Below are 22,351 nucleotides of genomic sequence, written 5' to 3' on the forward strand. Positions count from 1 at the left end.
GAGTCATTTGCATAGGCCGAACTCCTCTGATGACAGGAGATATCGCACAGGGGGCGCTTATCACCGAGGTGAAGTTTGGTGTGTCCTGCAGTGAGACAGCAGTGAGATAGCGGTGTTTCACAATGTCGTCGCTCAGAGCTAGACACGCAGATTGCTCTGTTGTTGGTTGTACAAATCAACATAAGTGCTTATATTCTGTCCCAGCTACAGAAGAACAAAAGAGACGGTGGTTGCTTTTAATTTTTAATGAAAATGTGCCGGCTACGGTTTGTGTTAGCTTGTATGTGTGTGCTAACCTTTTCACATCGGACTGCTTCAGTAACGAGGGTCAGTACAAAGCTGCCTTTGCCTCGACACTGACCCTCGTAAAAGGATCTTTCCCAACCATACGGGACCCAGCAACTTCACCTGAGCCACATAGGCGAGCCATAGCGATACATCCACGTAAACATTAGTGTTGCTGCAGCTAGCATAAGCGGCATCCTCTCCGTCTCTCTTGAAGTAGGCGTTGACAGACGGAGCTCATTAGCATTTAAAGGTGCAGGAAACAGCCTGATATCAGTAGAGCTCATTTGAGCAACTTTTAGACATGGGATTTTGAAAATGAGGCTCTATTTTTCCCTCTCTACCATGATATTGAATTAGAAAGTAATATGATATTTATGATTACTCCGTTAAAGGAAATTCACCACGATCAATTAATTGTAAGTGTATTTAGCACGATCTGCGATAAAATCCTCTATGTTTCCATGCTCCAGACTAAATGTCTAACTGCGTTCAACCAAATCCTTCTCAAACTTCATTTGTCAATATTACTCTGACAATGAACGGAAACCACAATGCTTCCGATACCCAAATCTTCTTCTGCTAATGAATGCTACATGTGTTCCTGGAGATGGACCCACACCGCAAAAACTGCATCAGGAGAGTGAGTGCTGGTCTGTCCCAGCCCCCCTGCCTGTGGAGCTCCTTTGGGAGACGCAGTAACACAATGGATCTGCTAACACACAGCAACAATTACTGCGTATGTGTGTGTGTGCAGGCCAGTGATTCACTGCCTCGAGAGATTCCACATTTTTTTGAAGGGAAGCTGCTGTTGATTTGTCTTCATGTCACTTTCCCTCCAATAGCACAGCTCAGCTGAGTGGAAGGTGTGATAAGCTACAGACTGTGAATGAGTCACAGAGCATCACACTCTTGTTTTTCACTTCATTTTGACCTTCTGCATTCTTATCCAGCGTCCGTGCCCTGCAGACACACCGTCCAGCCAAACTAGCATGCCTTCTAACTGGTCCAGACTTATTTCCCACCACATCCTCCTGGCTGCAAGGCTAAAGGAAACCAGTCTGTTTAACATTATCTCTGCAGTGCATGAATTGGTGTGAACCAATATGAAATACCCTGCAACATCGCCTTGTAATCTGAAGTCAAATCTCTTCCAAAAGGGGGAAGACCATTTCATTTCTCCACTGCATGTTTAATGAGTTTTACAGGGGGGAAAAGACTTTATCGCATATTTGTGAGATACAACTTCAGGAAGTAATGCTAAATTCAATCTGTTCATTTTTTCTGTGATTGAATTGATACTTAATATTCTTGCCTCGGCCAACTTGAAACTGAACAGTTTTCCATCTGCATAATTAACGTATAGGCCTGTGATCTGCTGCCTCTGGTGTTACTGGAATTGTGCTCTAATGAAACCACATTCACTCTATGAGGCTATATGCTGTCAGCAGTAGAGATGGGACGATATTCATTCATAGTGGTGAATTTCCATTGTCAGCATAGTCGTAAACAATCTGTCTAGTTCAATATCACGGTAGAGAAGTGAAAAATGGAGCCTGATTTAAAAAATACAGGAAAAAAATATGTACAAATGTATCTGTCTTTTATTTCTAGAGGGAGACCTTGCATGGATGGATTATGTGTGGTGCAGAAAAAACATTTGTTTCTTAACTTAAAGGTAATGTTGTTCCAGTATGTTTTAATGCCATTTTAAGAGTTTTAAGCATATTTTAATGATCATGAATCACAATTATTTTTGGCAGGATAATCGTGACATGATTTTTTAATATCATCCCATGCCTAGTCAGCAATACTTGTTTATTGTTTAATTTGTCACTACTAACTAATTCATGATTTGATGGGGTTTTTTGTTCACTTGTACTGCAAAGAAAGGCAACTAGGGATGTGCCGGTATTGCTACGATAATTGTAGCCAAAAATATCATAGCAGACAATATTCTCATGATAATCAACAAACATTCCTGAAACATTACTGCCTTATTCGGACGGGACAAGTTTAATCTGGGACCTCTTGTAATGTGTAATAATTACAGAGTCCAACTTTGCAAATCTATCTAATACATCCACGTCCTAATAAAATCGGCATTTCTGTGATTTGAGGTCCTTCTGATCTAGTTTTTTGTTTTCTCTGTGCCTTTTTTCTACATTTTATAGATGGCAATGTTTAGTACAAATTCAGGAGGCTCATCTTTCTGCACTGCAAGCAAACCTCCTCTTTGAATATAACATACACATGAAATACTAACTTATATTAATTTGGAGGCTCCAAACCAAAACGGCAAACATTCTCACTCCTTTCAACCTGGGCAAAGGCATCCCCTTCTTTCCTTCTTGTCTGTTCCCACTGCTGCTAAATGCTTCGGATGGAATAAATGCAGAGGTCATATGACAACTTCAATTCAGAGGTTTGGAATTAGTAACTAGTTGTAATGCTGTGTTTATATCAAATGACCAGACTATGTGGAGAAACCAGAGACTGTCTGTGGTCCCCCAGAGGTCTAGATAGTAGCTCACATTAGTCCAGAGACCAGACCAGACTATGTGGAAAAACCAGAGACTGTGGTCCAAACAACAAGGTCTTGTTGTGGAAAAAATGAATCTGCCCAATAAAGATCAACAACCAGGTTCAGCTTTTTCTCCGAGGTTTATTCGACAAAGTATTTTCGTCTGCAGAGGAAAATAATGTTCACCCCTGCCTTCTGATGCAAAGGTTCAGAGTCAGCAGGAACGACCCTGAGTCTAACAGCAATCTCCCTTTTAAGGAGGAGGAATCATACTGTAGACAAAAGATGGTTCATGTCCTATCTTACAAAGACAAGATGTACAGACAAAGATGAAATGTACACAGGCATTCATTTTAGTCATAGCATAACAGTTGAGAAGAGGAGATGCGGATCGTCTGACCTGACAAAGATTCTGATTATAAATTACAAACATCCAAAATTCCCATTACAGTCTCACTGTATTTATGTCCTTATTTGGAGTGTTGATGGAGCAGCTACAATGTTAGCATAGCCTAGCACCCATCAATCTAGACTCCATTCAGAAAACAAGTATTTTAAAAGTAGTTAGTTTGTCGTCTTGCAGACAGACCTAAAACGCATGTCTTTACACTTTTTTTATGAGTAACGCAAGATGAAAAATTACTTCACGATTGGTATGAAGGCACCTTTAACGTACTGACTTGTTTTGTCAGAAAGAGCTGCGAGTGGCGTGGCATCATTGTTAGTTCATTTATGTTTTTATATTGTTTTAGGTAATCATGAGTGAGACAGAACATCATAAACATCTATGTAAGCACCTCAATACTAGAGCTCCGTACACACTGCTTTACTATGAGCAGCTTAAAAAAAACCTGCAGTGCCAAGATACCATTGTTGGTAGTGACTACACAGATATGCTGCACCGTGTGTATTTATGGAACAAGCAACGTGTGTGTGTGTGTGTCTGTAGACCTGTGTTCAGAGAGCAAGAAGCAGGACCACGCAGATCCAACAACACAGTCACACAATCAAAGACATGCGTGTGAAAGAACGTGCGAAGCCGGTAGCGTCTCGGATCTGTGATTTAAAAGATGACTCTTACCATGACACGATGACCTGTCAATGGGTTTGTAGAGCCTGTTGAGACTTGTGTTCACTCTCAGTTCACTGCTCAAGATAATTACAGCTCTAATGAGTAGAGTGGATGCCGTCAGCGTGGATTACATTATAAAATGGTGGGCAGTGTTATGGAAATATGTACGAGTCAAAGCAAGGAGACCTCTGGAGACTGTAGATGTCTTATGCAGAAATAGTGATTGATGCTCGATGTACATCATGAGAAGGTTTGAGCAGTACAGCTATGAACTCAACAGTGCAGTGCCAACCGCAATTGTGCTTCCTGTCCCTCCTGGGAAAGCATAAAAAACCCAAGTTATCTGGAGGAAGCTGCCACAGCGTTTGTATTATGTCTGGGTTAAAGGGAAGAATGTTGGAAGAATGTTCGGCCCTGAGAGACACGCTAGTGTCTTGTTTGGGACCTTGCCTCGCCTCAAGAAGCAGACACTTAATACTTCAGATTAAATGTGAACCTATTCATAAGATGACATGTATTAATATTACACTGAAGGAATCAGTTATAGAGAAAATGTCCTCACAGGCAGCACCTTCCAGTTCGGGTAGTTTGCTGCAGTGTCAGCTGTGATGTTGTACCAGACTCTCTTCTGTTACCAGTTTGTATACGTTGCAACCCTCACCTCTGCTCACAATAGTTGATAGATTGCAGATACAAGCAGTGGACATTTTTCAAAATTTCTTTCATAGGGTGTCTCTGCTCAGCCTTATAGATAGGGGGAGGAGCTAGAGTAGAGCTGCTGCTCTTTCACATTGAAAGGAGCCAGATGAGGTGGCTCATCATCTGATCAGGATCGTCCTGGACGCCTCCCTTTAGAGGTGTGTCAGGCATGTCCAAATGCCTCTGGGTCCTGAGGAGAGGGGACTCTGGAATAACCTTTGAAACCTGCTGCCCCCTCTACCCAGCAACCGCATTAGCAGACCAAAGTGGATGGATGGACGCACACTTCCAAGGTCATATTACCTTTACTAATGACCATGGTCTAAATTTCACTTTTTTTTTTTGGTAACTTTTTTTGTGCTTTAACATTCTTTTGTTTTTGTATTATGCTGCACAAACATGAAATTTATATCTTTCTTTGCATCTCACTCAATAAGTGTTAAAAATAACCAAGTTTTCATGTAGCCGTTGAGGGAAAATCATTATTTAAGTATGCAACAGTAAAAGACTTGGGGCCCTAGTTTCGTGGCGCAGCGCAGGGCGGCGCAGGGTGGCGGAGCCGGTGTAATGCAAGTTTCGACCCGTGCAGCCTTGCGCACAGTCAGTTTGGCAGTTTGGTGGATCGAAGTTTCGTGGCAAAAAGCCTCGCCGAGACTTCGCCGAATGCCCGCCAGCTCCAAACTAGTCTACTCTTGGCCTAAGGCGCAAATAAAGTCCATTCATTCAAGGTGAATTACAGCTGGCGGAGTGGAAGTTTGGCTGTGTACACGTCGCCAAGACCTCACAGGCAGGTTTCCACAGTTCCAGGCACATTTAAATGCAATAAATATAAATGATTATTTTTATAATATTGGCATTGTTATTATTATGATACGCACGCACAGCGCGTGATGCGCATGGTGGGAGCGGGGCGCTGCTTCTGTCATCGGGTTGTCAAGTGACGGAACTTGCACTGAACCTCCCCTAACGCATTAAAGGTGAGGAGAGGAGCTCATTTGATTGGTGAAGATCTGAATCGGCTGTGTTAATCCCAGTCCATGCCTCGTCTCCTCCTCGTCTCCCACTCACGCCTTCTTCTCCTCCCTCTTTCCCACTTGCGCGGGTGGGAGTGATGGGAGGCGTGCCTGCGCTAGCCTGCGCGGTGCACGAAACTTGCAAAGTCCAGGCGGACACACCCCATCGGCGTGGCGCACGTGCACTGCGCGCTGACTACGCCTAGTCTACGAAACTAGGGCCCTTGATGTTACCTTCCTGTTCCTTCCACTCAGCACGCTCTACCCCCTCCTTCCTCCACTGTCCTAGAAAGGCTCCGGCAGCCAGATTGGGCTCATTTCTCCACTCTCTGCTAATTTTATCTAGGCTCTGTCGCACTTGGTGCCCACCACGCTGCTCCTGCTGGCAGCACTTCGTAGTGGAGTCTTGGACACACACATTTTTTGAGCCGTTGAGCCCTCCTCCTGTTCAAACTGCAGAACAACATCAAGAGCTCCATGTCACATTTGATCAGCTGGTTGGTCACGCACTACACCGAATCATCAGGGGCCTCATTTATAAAGCTTGCGTACGCACAAAACGGGTCTGGAAATGTGCGTACGCCACTTTCCACGCAAATGTTGTGATCTATAAAATATAAACTTGACGGGAAAGTGTGCGTACCTGTAAGCAAACTCTGAGGCATGCGTACGGACATTCTGGAGACTGGAGGGGAATCAGCAACACAGATGGAGCTGTGGTGAACTGAAGTCAGATTGTAGAATGTAAATGTGAGAAGAACTATTATAGTTTTGATGACTGGCACACATTTAATTTCACTCCATATCATATGTTAGATCCGCGTTATCATGAAGATGAACTCCAGCAGTGTTTTTGACGCTTTAACTGAGTGATATTTTTTTTAATAAACACCTTCTTTTAAAATCCAACTCGTATCTTCAATCAAAATAATTTTGAAATTAATAAGGCAATTTCTTGCATCACAGTGCGCGTTTGCTGTAGCTCATCTGCAACGTTGTTGATGGCGGCAATTGTGTCTCGCTGAGGTTGCAGGACTGCATCAGTGAGCACCCGACCGCTTGATGTGCCATGCGCCTGGGGTGCACTGCTGCTTGGCACGCTGCTGCTTTGCACCGGACCTGGACGCTGTGCCGAGGGCCCGTCACCATCACCCTCCACACCGTCACCCGCCTCACCGTCACCCTCCTCTACGCCCAACGCTGCAGACTCTGGAAGGAGAGAAACTATTTAACGTTTTGTTTTTATATACAATAAAAGTTTAAAATCTGTTTACCCTTATACCTCTGGTCTCCCTCCTTTTCGGACACAATCCCCGTCAAAGTCACATCAAAGTCAAACTTCCTCAAATACTCAAGCAATACATTAAATACACGTTGGTAAAGGAGCAGAAAGATGTCATTTACCTTCAGATCGGACCACTTTTTCGTAAGTTCTGCCCCCGTCCGCTCTGTCCCACTGACGCCCTTGACTGCAGCAGCAATGTGTTGCCACTCGCACCGCTTCTTTTTATTTGTAATCCCGCTGCTGTGGCCACTAAATAACATAATTTTTCCGGGCTTCCACCTCCAAAACAAGTGTCTCTATCTCCGTTTCTGAAAAGTTAATTTTCTTCGCTTTTTTTCTGACCTGTTGCCATGATTCACCGCACGAAAACAATTGCATGCCGGCTCATTAATATGGTAAAAAGTGGGCGTGTACAGAGCGGGATTCAGGTACGCACTCTTGTAGGTGATCTGTGATTTATAAAGGGAACATTGCGTACAGCTTGCATCCGCACAGTTTTATAAATCTGAATTTTTTTAGTGCACGCAAACTTTGGCTTTTGGGCGTACGTACACTTTTAGTAAGGATCCTACGCAAAGTTTTATAAATGAGGCCCCAGCTGATTTGACCAATGCACTTTGCCAAGGGGCGTTTTTAAAGCAGCTGGTCCTGTTGCGACGCGTCTCAGTTTGATTGGAGCCATGTATGTGTGAGTGTGCATGTAAATATTGTCAGTTAGTAGCTCTGATTCCAACCTACATTATTGTCTCAAGTATGATGTACAGTACAGTATGTGTTTGGATTTAAGACTGAGGAATTATCATAGAGTGGATATAAGGGGCCCTAGTTTCGTAGACCAGGCGCAGTCAGCTTTCAGCGCACCTGCGCCGCGCTGACGGGGTGTGTCCGCCTGGACTTTGCAAGTTTCGTGCACCGCGCAGGCTCGTGCAGGCACACCTCCCATCTCGCCCACCGGCACAAGTGGGAAAGAGGGAGGAGAAGAAGGCGTGAGTGGGAGACGAGGAGAAGACGAGGCGTGGACTGGGATTAATACAGCCGATTCAGATCTTCACCAATCAAATGAGCTCCTCTCCTCTCCTCTCCTTTAATGCGTTAGGGGAGGTTCAGTGCAAGATCCGTCACTTGACAACCCGATGACAGAAGCAGCGCCGCCACTCCCACCACGCGCATCACGCGCTGTGCGCGCGTATCATAATAATAACAATGCCCATATTATAAAAAACAGGAGAGAGAGAGGGAGATGTTTTGGTCCGAGAGGCTGAGTTTCCGTTACGCGTGCCATCCGCCTTTGATCTGACGTCAGATGTGACGGGACAATCTATATAGATATAAATTCATGTGTTGATTCAATTAGTTGCATTAAATAGTGTTTGTTGTAATTATTTATTGCATTTAAATGTGCCTGGAACTGTGAAACCTGCCTGTGAGGTCTCGGTGACGTGTGCGCACTGCGTGCCGTCAGCCAAACTTCCACTCCGCCAGCTGTGATTCGCATTGAATGAATGGACTTTATTTACGCCTTGCGCCGAAAGTAGACCAGGTTGGAGCTGGCGAGCTTTCAGCGCAGTCTCGGCGAGGCTTTTTGCCACGAAACTTCCGCTACGCCAAGCTGAATCTGTGACGCCTCCCCCTGCTGCGCCGCCACACCCATCTTGGCGCAGGCGATCCACCAAACTGCCAAACTGACGGTGCGCAAGGCTGCGCGGGTCGAAACTTGCATTGCGCCGGCTCCGCCACCCTGCGCCGCCCTGCGCTGCGCCACGAAACTAGGGCCCAAGGTGTCCATGTAGTCTTCCTCACCTCCAAGTCTTGACTTCAACAGTTGGCCATTGCCATCTTGGATCTTTGAACTATTTGCACATATTTCAAAGTTAACTTTACAGCAACGTTCTAAAGTAATTATAGTAACTAATTGCATTGGTAGCAATGGTAGCAACGATAAGGATGGTAGTGACGGTAGCAGCGGTAGCTACTGTAACAATGCCGCAGTAGCGACCTGTCAATCACGAGGTAGCAAGGCCCTAAAGCATGGCACTAAGATGAAGGCACTTAGCATTGACTTCACTTCAAAGAACCAAATGGTGCCGCCTATATGACCCTGAGGAGAAGGGGCATGTTCAAAGTTGCCTTGGGTTTAGTCGCCTTGTGTTGCAGCAGCAGAGAACAGGGCAACTAATCCCAAAGAGACAGAGGCAACAGGTTCATCAAAAAGTGAATTGCAACACATAATTCTAAAAACTTCTGAAATGGTTGTAGAACATGAACTAAGTGACTGACTTGCAATCAGAGGTTTCCTCCTAAGTCCACTATTTGTGCACATATTTTTAATCTTCTTTACTCTACCAAGGAATGGTGTCAAAGTCCCATTCTTCTCTTTGACATACTTAATTAAACTACAAACAGCCAGTATTACTGCTCTGAAGGCAAGAGTGTTGATTGATCATACAGTATATCTCATGTCAATCATTTATCTAAACAGTTACATCCCAATTATGATGTATATTCCTAAAGAGGAACTGATTGACTCATCTTCTCTTTCAAATAGTATTGGTTGGAGGTTGAAGGTTGGAGGCTTCAAAACAATAGTCCATAACCCAATGGGTGATACCTTGATGACTACGTCAACCTTTTATATTGAGTCTATGTTTACCACATGATTGACAAAACTTCATTGCATACTACTCTGCAAAGAAAACGCGTTTTTTTCTTTCATACAATTGGTGTGTAGTTGTTGCATCAGGGGCCTATTCAAATGATGGTTTGTGTGAAGGTTTTGTGGCTACTGAGTTCTTCATGAATAAATTGTCACTTCCAAACTGCCAAACTCGAGGCTTCAAAACCATCGTTCTTATTTACAGTAACTGCAGCAGAGATGAAGCTGTTGCAAGGCTCTTGAGAGGTGACCCACTGTGCTCTGTTACAGTCCAGGTTCTAAATGTAGAACACACCTGCAATTTTTAGGAGGAAGAGGTGCAAGCTGGGTCTGGATAACATACTCATGGTGATCCTCCTGCAGTGACTTCACTGAGGAACTCCGACCCTCATTTCCCTTTGTATTTTTCAGTCTTCTATCTTCTCTTTCTTCTCTCTTTGTGCAGCTACTCAGTGAAAAGATCAGTGGGGCAGAGGGGACCAAGCTGGATGAGGACTTCATGGAGATGGAGAGGGTGAGTTCAGTACAGGTGTCTGCTCAGCAGTAAACATGAGCCCCTTTTTTTTTTACATGTATTTTTATTGGTTGTTAGACAAGATGTACACTGTCACACATGTTGCAATATTTCAGTTACATTTCTTTTTGTGTCAATGTACAATGAAACAGTAGCATTTTAACAATTTACATTTTTATATTTTTATAAACCCCATCCCACCCTAACAATCCCTGTGCCATTAAAAAAAAAAAATATATATATAAAATAAAATAAAATAAAAAGGGGGGGGGGGGGGGAGTTCTCCTAAGATGAAAGTGTTTGCGCTTTACGTTAACGCTTATATACTAATGAGAGGGGAGAGTGACAAGATGGTCAAAATAAACCAGTAAAGGGTCCCAGACTTTGTTGAATTTTTCGGTTGATCCTCTAAGAAAGTATTTAACTTTTTCAATTTTTAAAAACATCATCATATCAGAAAGCCACACAGATGCCTTCGGTGGTAATTGGGATTTCCATTCCAAGAGAATTCTCCTTCGAGCAATTAGAGTGGCAAAGGCAATAACATTTTTCTTGTTAGTGGCTGTCGCAGTGTCGTTACCTCTTACCCCAAATATAGCCATTAAAGGGCTAGGTTGTAGATGTAGGCCAAAAGCAACATTCAAAATCCCAAATATTGATTTCCAAAACTCTTTCAACTTGGAGCACGTCCAGAACATATGAGCTAGGTCTGCGTTAGTGGCTTTACAGCGATCACACGTATCATCTAGTTCAGGGTATATTTTTGCAAGTCTGGCCTTACTATAGTGAGTACGGTGGAGAACTTTAAATTGAATCAGATTGAGGCGTACACAAGAAGAGGTTCCATTTACACAGCTAAGAGCTCTAACCCATGTCTCGTCTGAAATGGCTGTTCCTAATTCTTCCTCCCATTTTGTCTTGATGTCTTCGGTTGATACACTACTAAACGACATAATTGAATTATATAAATGAGAGATTTGGCCCTTCAAAGTTAAGGGAATCTTTAGTATGACATCCAAGTTTGAACTTTCCGGTAATTGAGGGAACGATGGGTTGTACGTTTGAATAAAGTGGCGTATCTGAAGATATCGGAAAAAACTGGATTTAGAAATAGTGTTTTTTGGCCAAATCTGTGAAAGTAGGAAAAATATTATCTATGAAAAAGTCCTTGCATGTAGTAAGACCCATAGTGTCCCATTGTATGAATGTGACATCAAGTTCAGCAGCTGGAAAAAGGTGGTTATTACATATGGGACTTAGCATAGAAAGGCCAGACAATTTAAATGTTTGCCTGAATTGTATCCAAATTCTTAGGGATGAGCGCACTACTGGGCTTGAGGAAAACTGTGATGGGGAGAGAGGAAGTTTTGTTGTTAACAGTGCAGGAAGTGATGACAGATTACAGAGCTTTGCCTCCTCACTGCACCAACCCGTGTCTGGGGCCTGAAACCAGTACATTATTTTTTGCAGATTCGCTGCCCAATAATAAACCCTGAAATTTGGGAGAGCAAGCCCACCCCCTTTTCTTGGCCTTTCAAGCAATGTTTTACGAAGTCTTGAAGATTTACCTCCCCATATGAAACTTGAGAGTAGGGCATCAAGTGAGCGGAAGAAGGATTTTGGCAAGAAAACTGGGATGCTCTGGAACAAGTATAAAAATCTAGGCAACACATTCATCTTGAATGATTTTCTCTAGCTTGATTTTCTCTAGCTTGATTTTTCCAGCTAGAGAAAGGTAAATAGCACTCCATCTCTGGAGGTCAGATTTTAGTTTCTCCATTATAGGTGTGAAGTTGGCTTTAAACAATTCAGAAAAAGAAGGGGTGATATTTATTCCCAAATACTTAAAACCTGAATGTGATATACAAAATGGCAAGTCTGTGTCTGGAATCTGCTTTGCCTTATCGTTGATAGGGAAACACACACTTTTTGAATAGTTAATTTTATAACCTGAAAAACCACCAAAGTCAACCAGAATCTTCAAAAGTTCGGATTTACAGGATAGCGGGTCCGTTAAAAATATTAAGAGATCATCAGCATACAAGGAAGCTTTATATTCCATCTCCATCCTTCTAATGCCATGTATGGATGGTGTAGTTCTAAGTTTAATTGACAGGGGCTCTATCGCTAAAATGAACAGTAAAGGGCTAAGTGGGCAGCCTTGACGCGTGCCCCTAGATAAAGGAAAATACTGTGAACATAATTTATTAGTGACTACTGCAGCTTTAGGAGATGAATATAATAGACGAACCCAGGACATAAATTTCGGCCCAAACCCAAATTTACCCAGTACAGCAAAAAGATATTCCTATTCTACTCTGTCGAATGCCTTCTCCGCGTCTAGGGAGACCACCACCTCTGGTCCTCCCCCAGACGCTGGATAATTCACCACATTCAGGAGTCTACGAATGTTAATGAATGAGTGACGGCCTCTCACAAAACCGGTTTGATCATTTGAAATTATGTCTGATATTATGGTGTTTATTCGAGAGGCCAGAATTTTAGACAGTATCTTAACGTCCACGTTCAGTAAAGAAATAGGCCTATAAGAGCTGCAATCCACCGGGTCTTTACCAGGCTTCAGTAAGACTGTGATGAGAGCCTCTGTGAGGCTCTTTGGGAGAGCTGTCTGTTCAAACGAGTACTTAAACATATTGAGAAGCAAAGGGATCAGTTTTAAGGAGAATTTTTTATAGAATTCGACTGGGAAGCCGTCCGGCCCAGGGGCCTTCCCGCTCTGCATGTCCTTAATTGAGTTATCTACTTCCTGTCGGTTTAGAGTTTCCAGGTTGTCCCATTGTTCCTGTGCAATTGTTGGAGTATTCAGGGTTTCTAAAAAATTAACCATAGAAGAAGTGTCCTGAGGAAATTCTGAGGTATATAACTCAGAATAAAATGTTTTAAAGGTATTATTAATTTCTTGGGGATCAATTGTCAATTCTTGAGGTGTTTTCCTAATTATTGATATGAGTTGGGCAGACGACTTAGCCTTTAACTGGTGAGCAAGTAGGCGTCCTGCCTTCTCCCCATGTTCATAAAAGAATGCTCGTGATCTTAACAAGTTATGTTCAGTCTTTCCAGTAGATAATAAATCATATTTTGCTTTCAGATTTAATTTTTCTTTGTATAGTTCAGGTGTTGGAGTTGTTGAGTATTGATGATCAATTTTAAGAATAGAATCAATGAGCTCCTCCTGTCTTTGTTTTCTTTTTTTATTACGTGAAGCTGAAAATGATATTATTTGTCCCCTCAGTACGACTTTTAATGTTTCCCATAATATGGATGGTGATACGGAGTCATTCTGATTGGTTAAAATGAAATCATCTATTGCTTTAGACATGAACTGACAAAAATCTGCATCTGAAAGTAATGCCGTGTTAAGTCTCCAAGCTGGCCTTGGTGGGTAATTAAGTGTAAAGCCAATATCAAGAATAACGGGTGCATGATCAGATTCTACAATAGCAGAGTAGTCTACAGATTTCACTGAGGGAAGAAGACGCTTATCAATGAAAAAATAGTCTATTCTTGAATAAGACTGATGAACATGTGAAAAACAAGAGAATTCTTTTTTGTTTGGATTCAAAAATCTCCATGGGTCAATACAGCCAAGGTGCGTCATAAGACTTAAAAGAGCTCTGGACATTTTGGATGGAGGTGCAGATTTGGGACTTGACCGGTCTATGGCTGTGTCCATCACGCAGTTCATATCACCGCCAAATATTAGATGATGAGTATTTAAATCTGGTAATAAGGTGATTATCTTCCTGAAAAAATCTGCATCATCCCAGTTGGGGGCGTAAATACTAACTAAAACCACCGGGGTGTGATAGAGACGACCTGATATGAGCCCCTTTTTTTAAACCCCACATGAGGCGAATATACAAAATTCAAATTGAAATTGTTAAATTTCAGTGAGAGATTAACGCGACGGGCTGCACGGTGGTGTAGTGGGTAGCACTCTCGCCTCACAGCAAGAGGGTCCTGGGTTTGATTCCCGGGTCGGCCCAGGTTCCTTCTGTGTGGAGTTTGCATGTTCTCCCCGTGTAAGCGTGGGTTCTCTCCGGATTCTCCGGCTTCCTCCCACAGTCCAAAGACATGCAAGATGGGGATAGGTTAATTGGTGACTCTAAATTGCCCGTAGGTGTGAATGTGAGTGTGAATGGTTGTCTGTCTCTATATGTCGGCCCTGTGATAGACTGGCGACCTGTCCAGGGTGTACCCTGCCTTCGCCCAATGATAGCTGGGATCGGCTCCAGCCCCCCCGCGACCCTGAATACAGGATAAGCGGTAGACAATGGATGGATGGATGGATGGATGGATTTACTCAACGTTGTGACGCGACAGCCTATCAGTGTTGAGATTCTCCTCCTGTCGTCACTGAATCAGAAATGGATACCAAACATATTGTAGCGATCTGTGGTCATCCAGAGCTCTAAGATAGAACCTGACATCAGTCCAGAACCTGAACCAAACTTTTATCTTTTTTATCTGATTAATGCTATTAAATTACAACAAAATAGTTTATTTTTGTGGTAAACCAGCCGAAATGTCTTGCTAGATACAGCGAATACAGCTTGGTGAAATTCACCATTAAAACCAAACCACGTCACCATGACTACGTCCACTTTCTATGCAATATCCCTTCTTTTTTTCCTTCTGTGTGGAGTGTTAGCGTGGGTTCTCTCCGGTTACTCCGGCTTCCTCCCACAGTCCAAAGACATGCAGGACCTGTCTGTCTCTACATGTCAGCCCAGTTATAGACTGGTTACCTGTACAGGTGTACCCTGCCTTTGCCCAATAACAGCTGGGATCGGCTCCAGCCCCCCCTTGCGACCCTGAATACAGGATAAGCGTTAGACAATGGATGGATGCATCTCTTCTTTTTCTTAAACATTCTTTTCTTGCTCCTTTAAGAAAATTGAGGTGACCAACAAGTCTGTGTTTGACCTCTTGTCCAAAACAACCGAATACCTCCAGCCTAACCCAGGTAAAAAACAAACAAAACATGGATGATATCTTATTTTGTAAAGACTGTGCTGTTGTTGTATCTGCCACTACAACACTGTCTTGCCTAATAAATTGGATGTGGTGTATTGTTTTCCCTTCCAGCCTCTCGAGCAAAACTAAACATGCTGAACACAGTGTCTAAGATTCGAGGGCAGGTGAAGGCCACTGGCTACCCTCAGACTGAAGGCCTGCTGGGGGACTGCATGCTGCGCTATGGTCATGACCTGGGAGAGGAATCAGTCTTTGGTAACCGTTCTAATACTCTAATAGTGGGCAGGGCTGCAGAGAGGCGTATACAGTATATACCCTAAATCCTCTAATATAGGCCCGGGCCTTTATTTACTCAAGTGCATCGCGGCCCAGGCCCTTATTAGAAGGAGGCCAGAATTAGAGACAGGCCTCTATTTCTATTTGAGCAAAACGGACTACCAGTAGAATAAATAAAAACAAGATTTTTTGTCTATTTGAACCTATAAAATACAAGGTTAATTTATTGAGAAAGTCTCCTCTTTGGCTCCGCAGCTGCCATATTACCGTAAACAACGTTTACCGCTTGCCAGTATTGCACGCTTGGTGGACTGCCACTAGGAGGATGATTGACAGGCGCTCTCCTTCATACAATCATGCGCACACTTCATGGCTGCACCTGATTGGACGAACACTTTCACTGCTGTCCTGTCTGCTCCCGGTTTTCAAACGGACCAACATGGCGGCTCGTTTAGAAACTTTCTTTTGTTTTACAACAATAGTTCACCGAAATGTGATGCAAGAAATAATGTAGTTGCTGAATCTGTCTTTATTTTAGATCGACAACGGTCAATTTAAAAGATTTTCGAGAGCTTGCGGGAAGCGGCGGCGCCCGTCTCTCGAAACTCGCCACAATGCAACGGCATTGCACGGCTTCTTACATACCGTAAATCCTCTAATATAGACAAGGGAGCGTGACAATAACGTACCTCCAGCCAAAATCTCTGCGACGCGAAGGCATTGCACGGCTGACAATGAATGGGAAGTGTGGAAATAACGCTGCCTGTGGACACGTACCCCGGCCTCCATTAGAGACCGGCCTTTATTTACCTCTGCCGACAGCGAGACCGGCCAATGTTAGAGACCGGCCGGTAATAGAATACAGGCCAATATTAGAGGATTTACGGTAGATGGTTTAAGCATTCAATGTTCGAGAATCGACATGTGGAATTCCTGCTGTTTCACTGCTGCACAACTGAAATGCAATGACACACTTGTTCACACTCATTATAGGATTGTTCCATTCAAGCTATAGGGGTGCTGAATGTCTGATTTTACACAACATTCCTTGGTTTCTCCCAATAAATCATGACATACCGCATATTTTGATATTGATATCAGTCTTTTATTCAGGGATGAGACAATTGACAGATTGCGATTAAAAAACAGTTGAGCGTGGTCAATTTTCATTATCGGGATCATCGTAAATATCGTCACATGATTTGAAAAAGCTGTCTAATTCGCCATCGTGGTAGAAAAGTGAAAAATAGGGGTGCCGGATAGCTCAGTCGGTAGGGTAGGCATCCCACATATGGAGGCCAAGTCTTCCTCTGCAGCCGCCCCGGGTTCAAATCCTACCAGTGGCCATTTCTGCATGTCAAGCTGTCCTATCAATAATGGCAAAAGGCTAAAAAACGAACTTACCTTAAAAAAAGAAAAGAAAAAAATAGAGCCTATATTTTAGGGCTTGCTACCATGCTACCAATGCAATTAGCTACTAAGAGGACTTAAACGCTTAGCTGTAAAGTTGACCTTGAATTATTGAAGTTATATGAAAAGAGTCAGATCCAGTAAGGTTGCTGCTCTGCTGCTTGTGTTCATCAGATCCACCCGTCGCTCCTCCACAATCCAAATATGGTCACTTCCTTCGCTGGTTGCAAAAATACCAAAATGGCGACGGCCAAAATGCTGAATTCAAGGTTTCAAAACTGTAGTCCACAAACCAACGGGTGATGTTACCATGACTACTTCCACTTCTTATATACAGAAATGTGTCTCTGTCTCCTGTAGGTGGCGCTCTGGTGGATATGGGCGAGGTCATGAGGCAGTTGGCAGACGTGAAGGACTCCCTAGACATCAATGTCAAACAAAACTTTATTGATCCCCTACAGAATCTACAGGACAAGGACCTCAAAGAAATCACGGTATGTTACAGCAGCCTGTGCTCTGTAACTACACTGACTGGCAGTGGTGGACAGTAACGGAGTACATTTACTTAAGTACTGTACTTAAGTACATATCCAGAGGATTTGTACTTTACTTGAGTATTAGATTTCTTTGGTACTTATTACTCTTACTTGAATACATTTCCAAGACAAATACTAGAAAGGCTGAAAAGTACTTGTTACTTTCAGGTCTGCTCTTTTTTTTTTCTCTCTCTTTTTTTTAAATACTATTGGACACAAGCTGTGTTTGTCAAAAACGGAAACCTATCACAGTGCACGCTCTCCACTGGGATCTACGTAAAAGCGGAAATACGTAATCCCTCCCCATAAGTATATCGCCAAAGTAGCCACGCTCTCGACAATGGCTGAGTCTCAGACTGAGTGTGATAATGATCCGGAGGAACTTTCAGAAAATGTTAGAGCTATGTTCGATGCAGCATCGAACATGGCTACGACAGTGCAGTTTCCTTGGCAATATTACAATGTAAGATACATTATGTTAATCTAGTCATACTAGTTAAAGGTATATGTATTGTATTATATTTTACTTATCTTGTGTGACTTTATAGCGCATAGCAGTGGTTGGTATTTACTGGTGGTGCAAGAAGACATGAACCCCCAAAGACTTTTTTACACAAATATTTATTAACTATGTTAAGCCTAGAACCATTCATTTTATTTGAAATTTACTCTTACTCTTACTTTTACTTACTTTTTACATACTTAAGTACCTTTAAAAGCAAGTACTTTTTTACTCTTACTCGAGTACCATGTCGACTGAGCTACTTTTACTTGTAACGGAGTACATTTTGACCAGCAGTATTTGTACTCTTACTCAAGTACTGGGGTCGAGTACTCGGTCCATCTCTGCTGACTGGCAGAGGACAAAAAGACTACTGATTTTGTTCTCTTGTTCAAAGTCGTCTTTAAAATCCTAATAATGCTCACAATGTTTGCAACATGGAGGGGAAAGTAACACCACTTCCTGGATGGGCCGTGTCTGTAATCTGCTGTTAGGCCAGTGTAATTGTTACCTTCAACTCGTTGACACATGCATGTCGTGTTTTAAAGGAAAAGTTCGGAATTTTGGACATAGGTCCTCATTTCCAACTTACCCGAGGTGATATAGGTCGGTGGAGACCGTTTTCAGCACAATTGGTCCAGTCCTTATATTTGCACAAGTCACCGTTGCTAACTGGTGTTGAGCTAGCGCACGTCAACGGTAACATCCAGCCTGTCACTAAAAACAGCTTTAACTGCTCCGCAGAACACCCGAGACAAATGTATCATGACGTCGGACTATCGATGTACATGTCAGTGTTGGTAGAATAATTAAAAAAATGTTTTTAACGCTGCTACGAGTACTAGCTGTCACGACTGTAGGGCGCTTAGGTTTCGTTTTTACGCACTACTACTAACACGCAAAGTAAAATTCCGCTGCTGCTGAGAAACTAGTCCCTCAAAATGTTTTATCATTGAAAATGCAAGGTTGGTTTAATTTCTAAAATGATTCTACCAACACTGACATGTACATCGATAGTCCGACGTTATAATACATTTGTCTCGGGTGTTCTGCGGAGCAGCTAAAGCTGTTTTCAGAGACAGGCTGGATGTTACCGTTGACGTGCGCTAGCTCAACACCAGCTTAGCAATGGTGACTTGTGCAAATATAAGGACTGGACCAATTGTGCTGAAAACGGTCTCCACCGACCTATATCACCTCGGGTAAGTTGGAAATGAGGACCTATGTCCAAAATTCCGAAGTTTTCCTTTAAGTATTATCAACAAAATCGACTTCCATGTATTTTAAACTCTCTTCGATATGGAGCTGATTTTAGCTTCTCCATACATTTGGACAGTATAGTCTCTAATATAGTGTTAAAAGTAACCACTAACATTTAACATGTACTCATTTGTAGTTTGACTGGGGATCGGCAGTCATAAGAAGATGCATCTGGAGGATGCTTTGTTACTGTTGGGCATAAAGGTATATGAGTTAGAATAGTAGATCCATAGCTGCTGGCTCCCTTATAGTCATGGGCCTGTAATGGTTGTCTACCTACCACAAATTCTACCCTCACTGACAGCAGATAATGCTGCATCTGATGCATTTATACATTATTCTCTGATTTCACAACAAATCACTGATTATGAGCACTACAGGTCCAGTCACCTTTTATGGTACGATGTTCATTTGCAAACAGTTAGAGACAGGAGAACTTTCACTATGATGTCACAAGCAGGCAGATTGATTGCTTCATTTGTCTCACTTTTGAATTTTACTCAAAAACATGTTAGGATGGGTACTAGGGGCTCTCATGTCTTCCATGTTGACCATATTTGTTCATAAGTGTATGAAGAGATGAAGTCCTGTTTGTTTCACATTTAGTGTAAAGTCTCATTTAGTTCTTATTCTTATCTTGTCTGGTTGTTTAATCCCGAACCCAACGGGCGAACACCCCGCACCAAGCAGGTCACTTGTGACAGAACCTACCACGTGCTTTGTGCTCCATGTAGTAGCATTGCGGTATGCTAACCTTTCACTTTCACAATACATTCTATGAACATGTTTCTCTTTGTGTTTTCAGCACCACCTGAAGAAGATGGAGGGCCGCCGGTTAGACTTTGATTATAAGAAGAAGCGTCAGGGCAAAATCCCTGACGAGGAGATCCGTCAGGCTGTAGAGAAATTTGACGAGAGCAAAGAGCTGGCTGAGAGGAGCATGTTCAACTTCCTGGAGAATGATGTAAGAGAGGAAACATCTTCTAAATGAGACAGAAAAAGAAACTGTTACAAATCCGTCAGCTTCTTCAGCACCACGGACAGTGGCGTGTATTCATCCATAACCACAAGCATGATGTAGAGTGGCCACGATCAGCTCCAGCAGCCGGACTGGCTACTGTCTGCTGGAGGCTACTGATATTATGGTACTTCAGAGTCTAACTAATGTATTTTCACACATTTTACGGTTAAAAAAGGCCCATGACTTAAAAACGCCCTGATAAAAAGGAGGAAACCCATTTTGTTTGATAAAATCTTAGAATCAGTTAAAACAGAGCAGTATCCAGCCCCAGTTTACTCACATGTCTGAGGATACAGCTGGTTACATTCCTCTATACCAAATCGGACGGCCCTGTCAGAAACCTTTGTATAAATTGAAGTCTGAAAGTGGCCGTTCTGCTGGCCAGGTGGATGAGGCCCTGTCCTGCCTCATCTCTCGGTAAATATAGCACCCCCTGTGGCACCCAGTGCAGACCCCCCAAAAGAAATCAACAATTTTTTTCTGTATTTCAGCCAGTAGGCCTGAGGGGGGGTCTACACACGACAGACGATGCCACAGGAGGGATTCAACAAGATTATTTAAAATTAAAACTCTACCTCTGTATGACATTTGAGCCATTTCCATTTTTTCATTTTACTTTCTACTCTTTCGAGGACAGTCTCCCAGTTTCTCCACACCACAGCCTCATTCCCGAGAAACACCCCAAGATATTTCAGCCCGTCTTTTTTCCAGGCAAGGCTCTGGGGGAGAACCGGGAGACGGTCAGCCCATTCACCAACGGCGAGGGCTTCACTTTTTTTCTAGTTCACCCTCGCTGCTGATAAAATAGTAAAATTGTTTACAATATTTTCTAAAATGTCCATCTCACGCTGATATTTTAATAAAAACAATGAGGTCATCAGCATAGGCTGATAAAACAATGCTTCCATTAAAACCAGGTAAAATTAGACCTTCAATATAAAAATGTATTTTGTTGAGGAGGGGTTCCAGGGAGAGTGCGTAGAGCATGGCGGACAGAGCACAGCCCTGCCGAACGCCTCTACAAGCTCTAAAAGGAGCACACAGACTACCGTTTATCTTCAGCACACTCTCAACCCCACTGTACAACACCTTGATCTTAGCTATGAAACCAGCGCTGAACCCAAACTTCTCCATAACTTTCCAGAGGAAGTTTTGTTCAACGCGGTCAAAAGCCTTTTCCTGGTCTAGAGAAATCAGACCAGTGTTACTGCCCAATGAGCTGGAGACTTCCAAAACGTCCCGAATTAGGTGGACATTGTCCACCATGGACCTGCCGGGCACACAGTAGGTCTGGTCCCGATGGATGACCTGCTTCATAGCTTTCCCCAGCCCGGAGGCAAAGAGTTTGGACAGAAGTTTGTAATCCACACTCAGCAAAGACACAGGGCGCCAGTTTTTAATTTCTTGTAGGTTACCTTTTTTTGGCAGGAGAGTGATGACTGCTCTGCGGCAGGAAGTGGGCATGGAGCCAGAGGCCAGACTTTCATTAAAAACATCTAAAAGATCATTCGCAAAGATGTCCCAAAAGGCTTTATAAAACTCGACTGTGAGGCCGTCAATGCCAGGAGCCCGCCGCCCTTGCATGCCCTGCAGGGCAGCGTGTAGCTCCTGCATCTGCAGCAGCCCCTCAAGACGGGTGTTGGTCTCCTCAGAGACCTGAGGCAGTCCACCAATGAACCCCTCCAGTAGAGTGTCCTGCTCCTCATATTCACTTGTGTAGAGGGAGGTATAAAACTCCACCGCATGCCTTCGGATCTGGCTTGGCTCCACAATCTTCTGCCCCGTGTCTGAAAGCAGTGTGTGGATTACTAGCCCCTGCCCATTCTTACTCTCCAGGCCGAAGAAAAAGCTAGAGGGAACATCCATCTCTTCGATGGCTTGAAACCGGGACCTGACCAGTGTGCCCTGTGCTTTACTTTCCAGCAGGTCAGCTAAAGCTAGCTTTTTGACTTTGAGGACTTCAATATGTCCTCGATCTCCTGTGGATTCACTTAAATTCTCAAAGGTTTAGGCTTTACATTTCTAATAAAAACATTACATAAAACCAAAGAATGATCAGTAAAACAGCTGGGGTAATTGTGCATGATTTATAAATATTAAAGTGATGCTTAAATCAATAAAAATGATCTAGTCTGGCTGAGGAGATCCTGCTCTCTCTAAGGTGGGACCATGTGTACTGTCGGCAGTCTGCGTGCATCCTCCTCCACACATCCACCAGGCCATGAGCAGAGACCAGCCGCCTCAGAGCATGCTGGGATGCTGGATGTGGCTCTGCATGGTTTCGGTCTAAAACCTCATTTTCA

At 43.2% G+C, this 22,351-nt stretch overlaps 1 protein-coding gene across 1 annotated transcript in view; it reads left to right on the forward strand.

The window, feature by feature from the left end:
* sh3gl3a (SH3-domain GRB2-like 3a) overlaps positions 1 to 22,351 on the forward strand; it is a 72,170-nt gene that overhangs the window by 23,743 nt on the left and 26,076 nt on the right. The window contains exons 2-6 of the mRNA XM_084007297.1: positions 9,977 to 10,045; positions 14,960 to 15,032; positions 15,155 to 15,298; positions 17,090 to 17,223; positions 19,833 to 19,991. Coding sequence (XP_083863423.1) covers positions 9,977 to 10,045; positions 14,960 to 15,032; positions 15,155 to 15,298; positions 17,090 to 17,223; positions 19,833 to 19,991 — 579 coding nt within the window. The remainder of the gene's footprint in view (positions 1 to 9,976; positions 10,046 to 14,959; positions 15,033 to 15,154; positions 15,299 to 17,089; positions 17,224 to 19,832; positions 19,992 to 22,351) is intronic.

The sequence above is a fragment of the Eutrigla gurnardus genome (genome assembly GCF_963514095.1).
Source record: "Eutrigla gurnardus genome assembly, chromosome: 1".
Taxonomy (NCBI): Eukaryota; Metazoa; Chordata; class Actinopteri; order Perciformes; family Triglidae; genus Eutrigla; species Eutrigla gurnardus.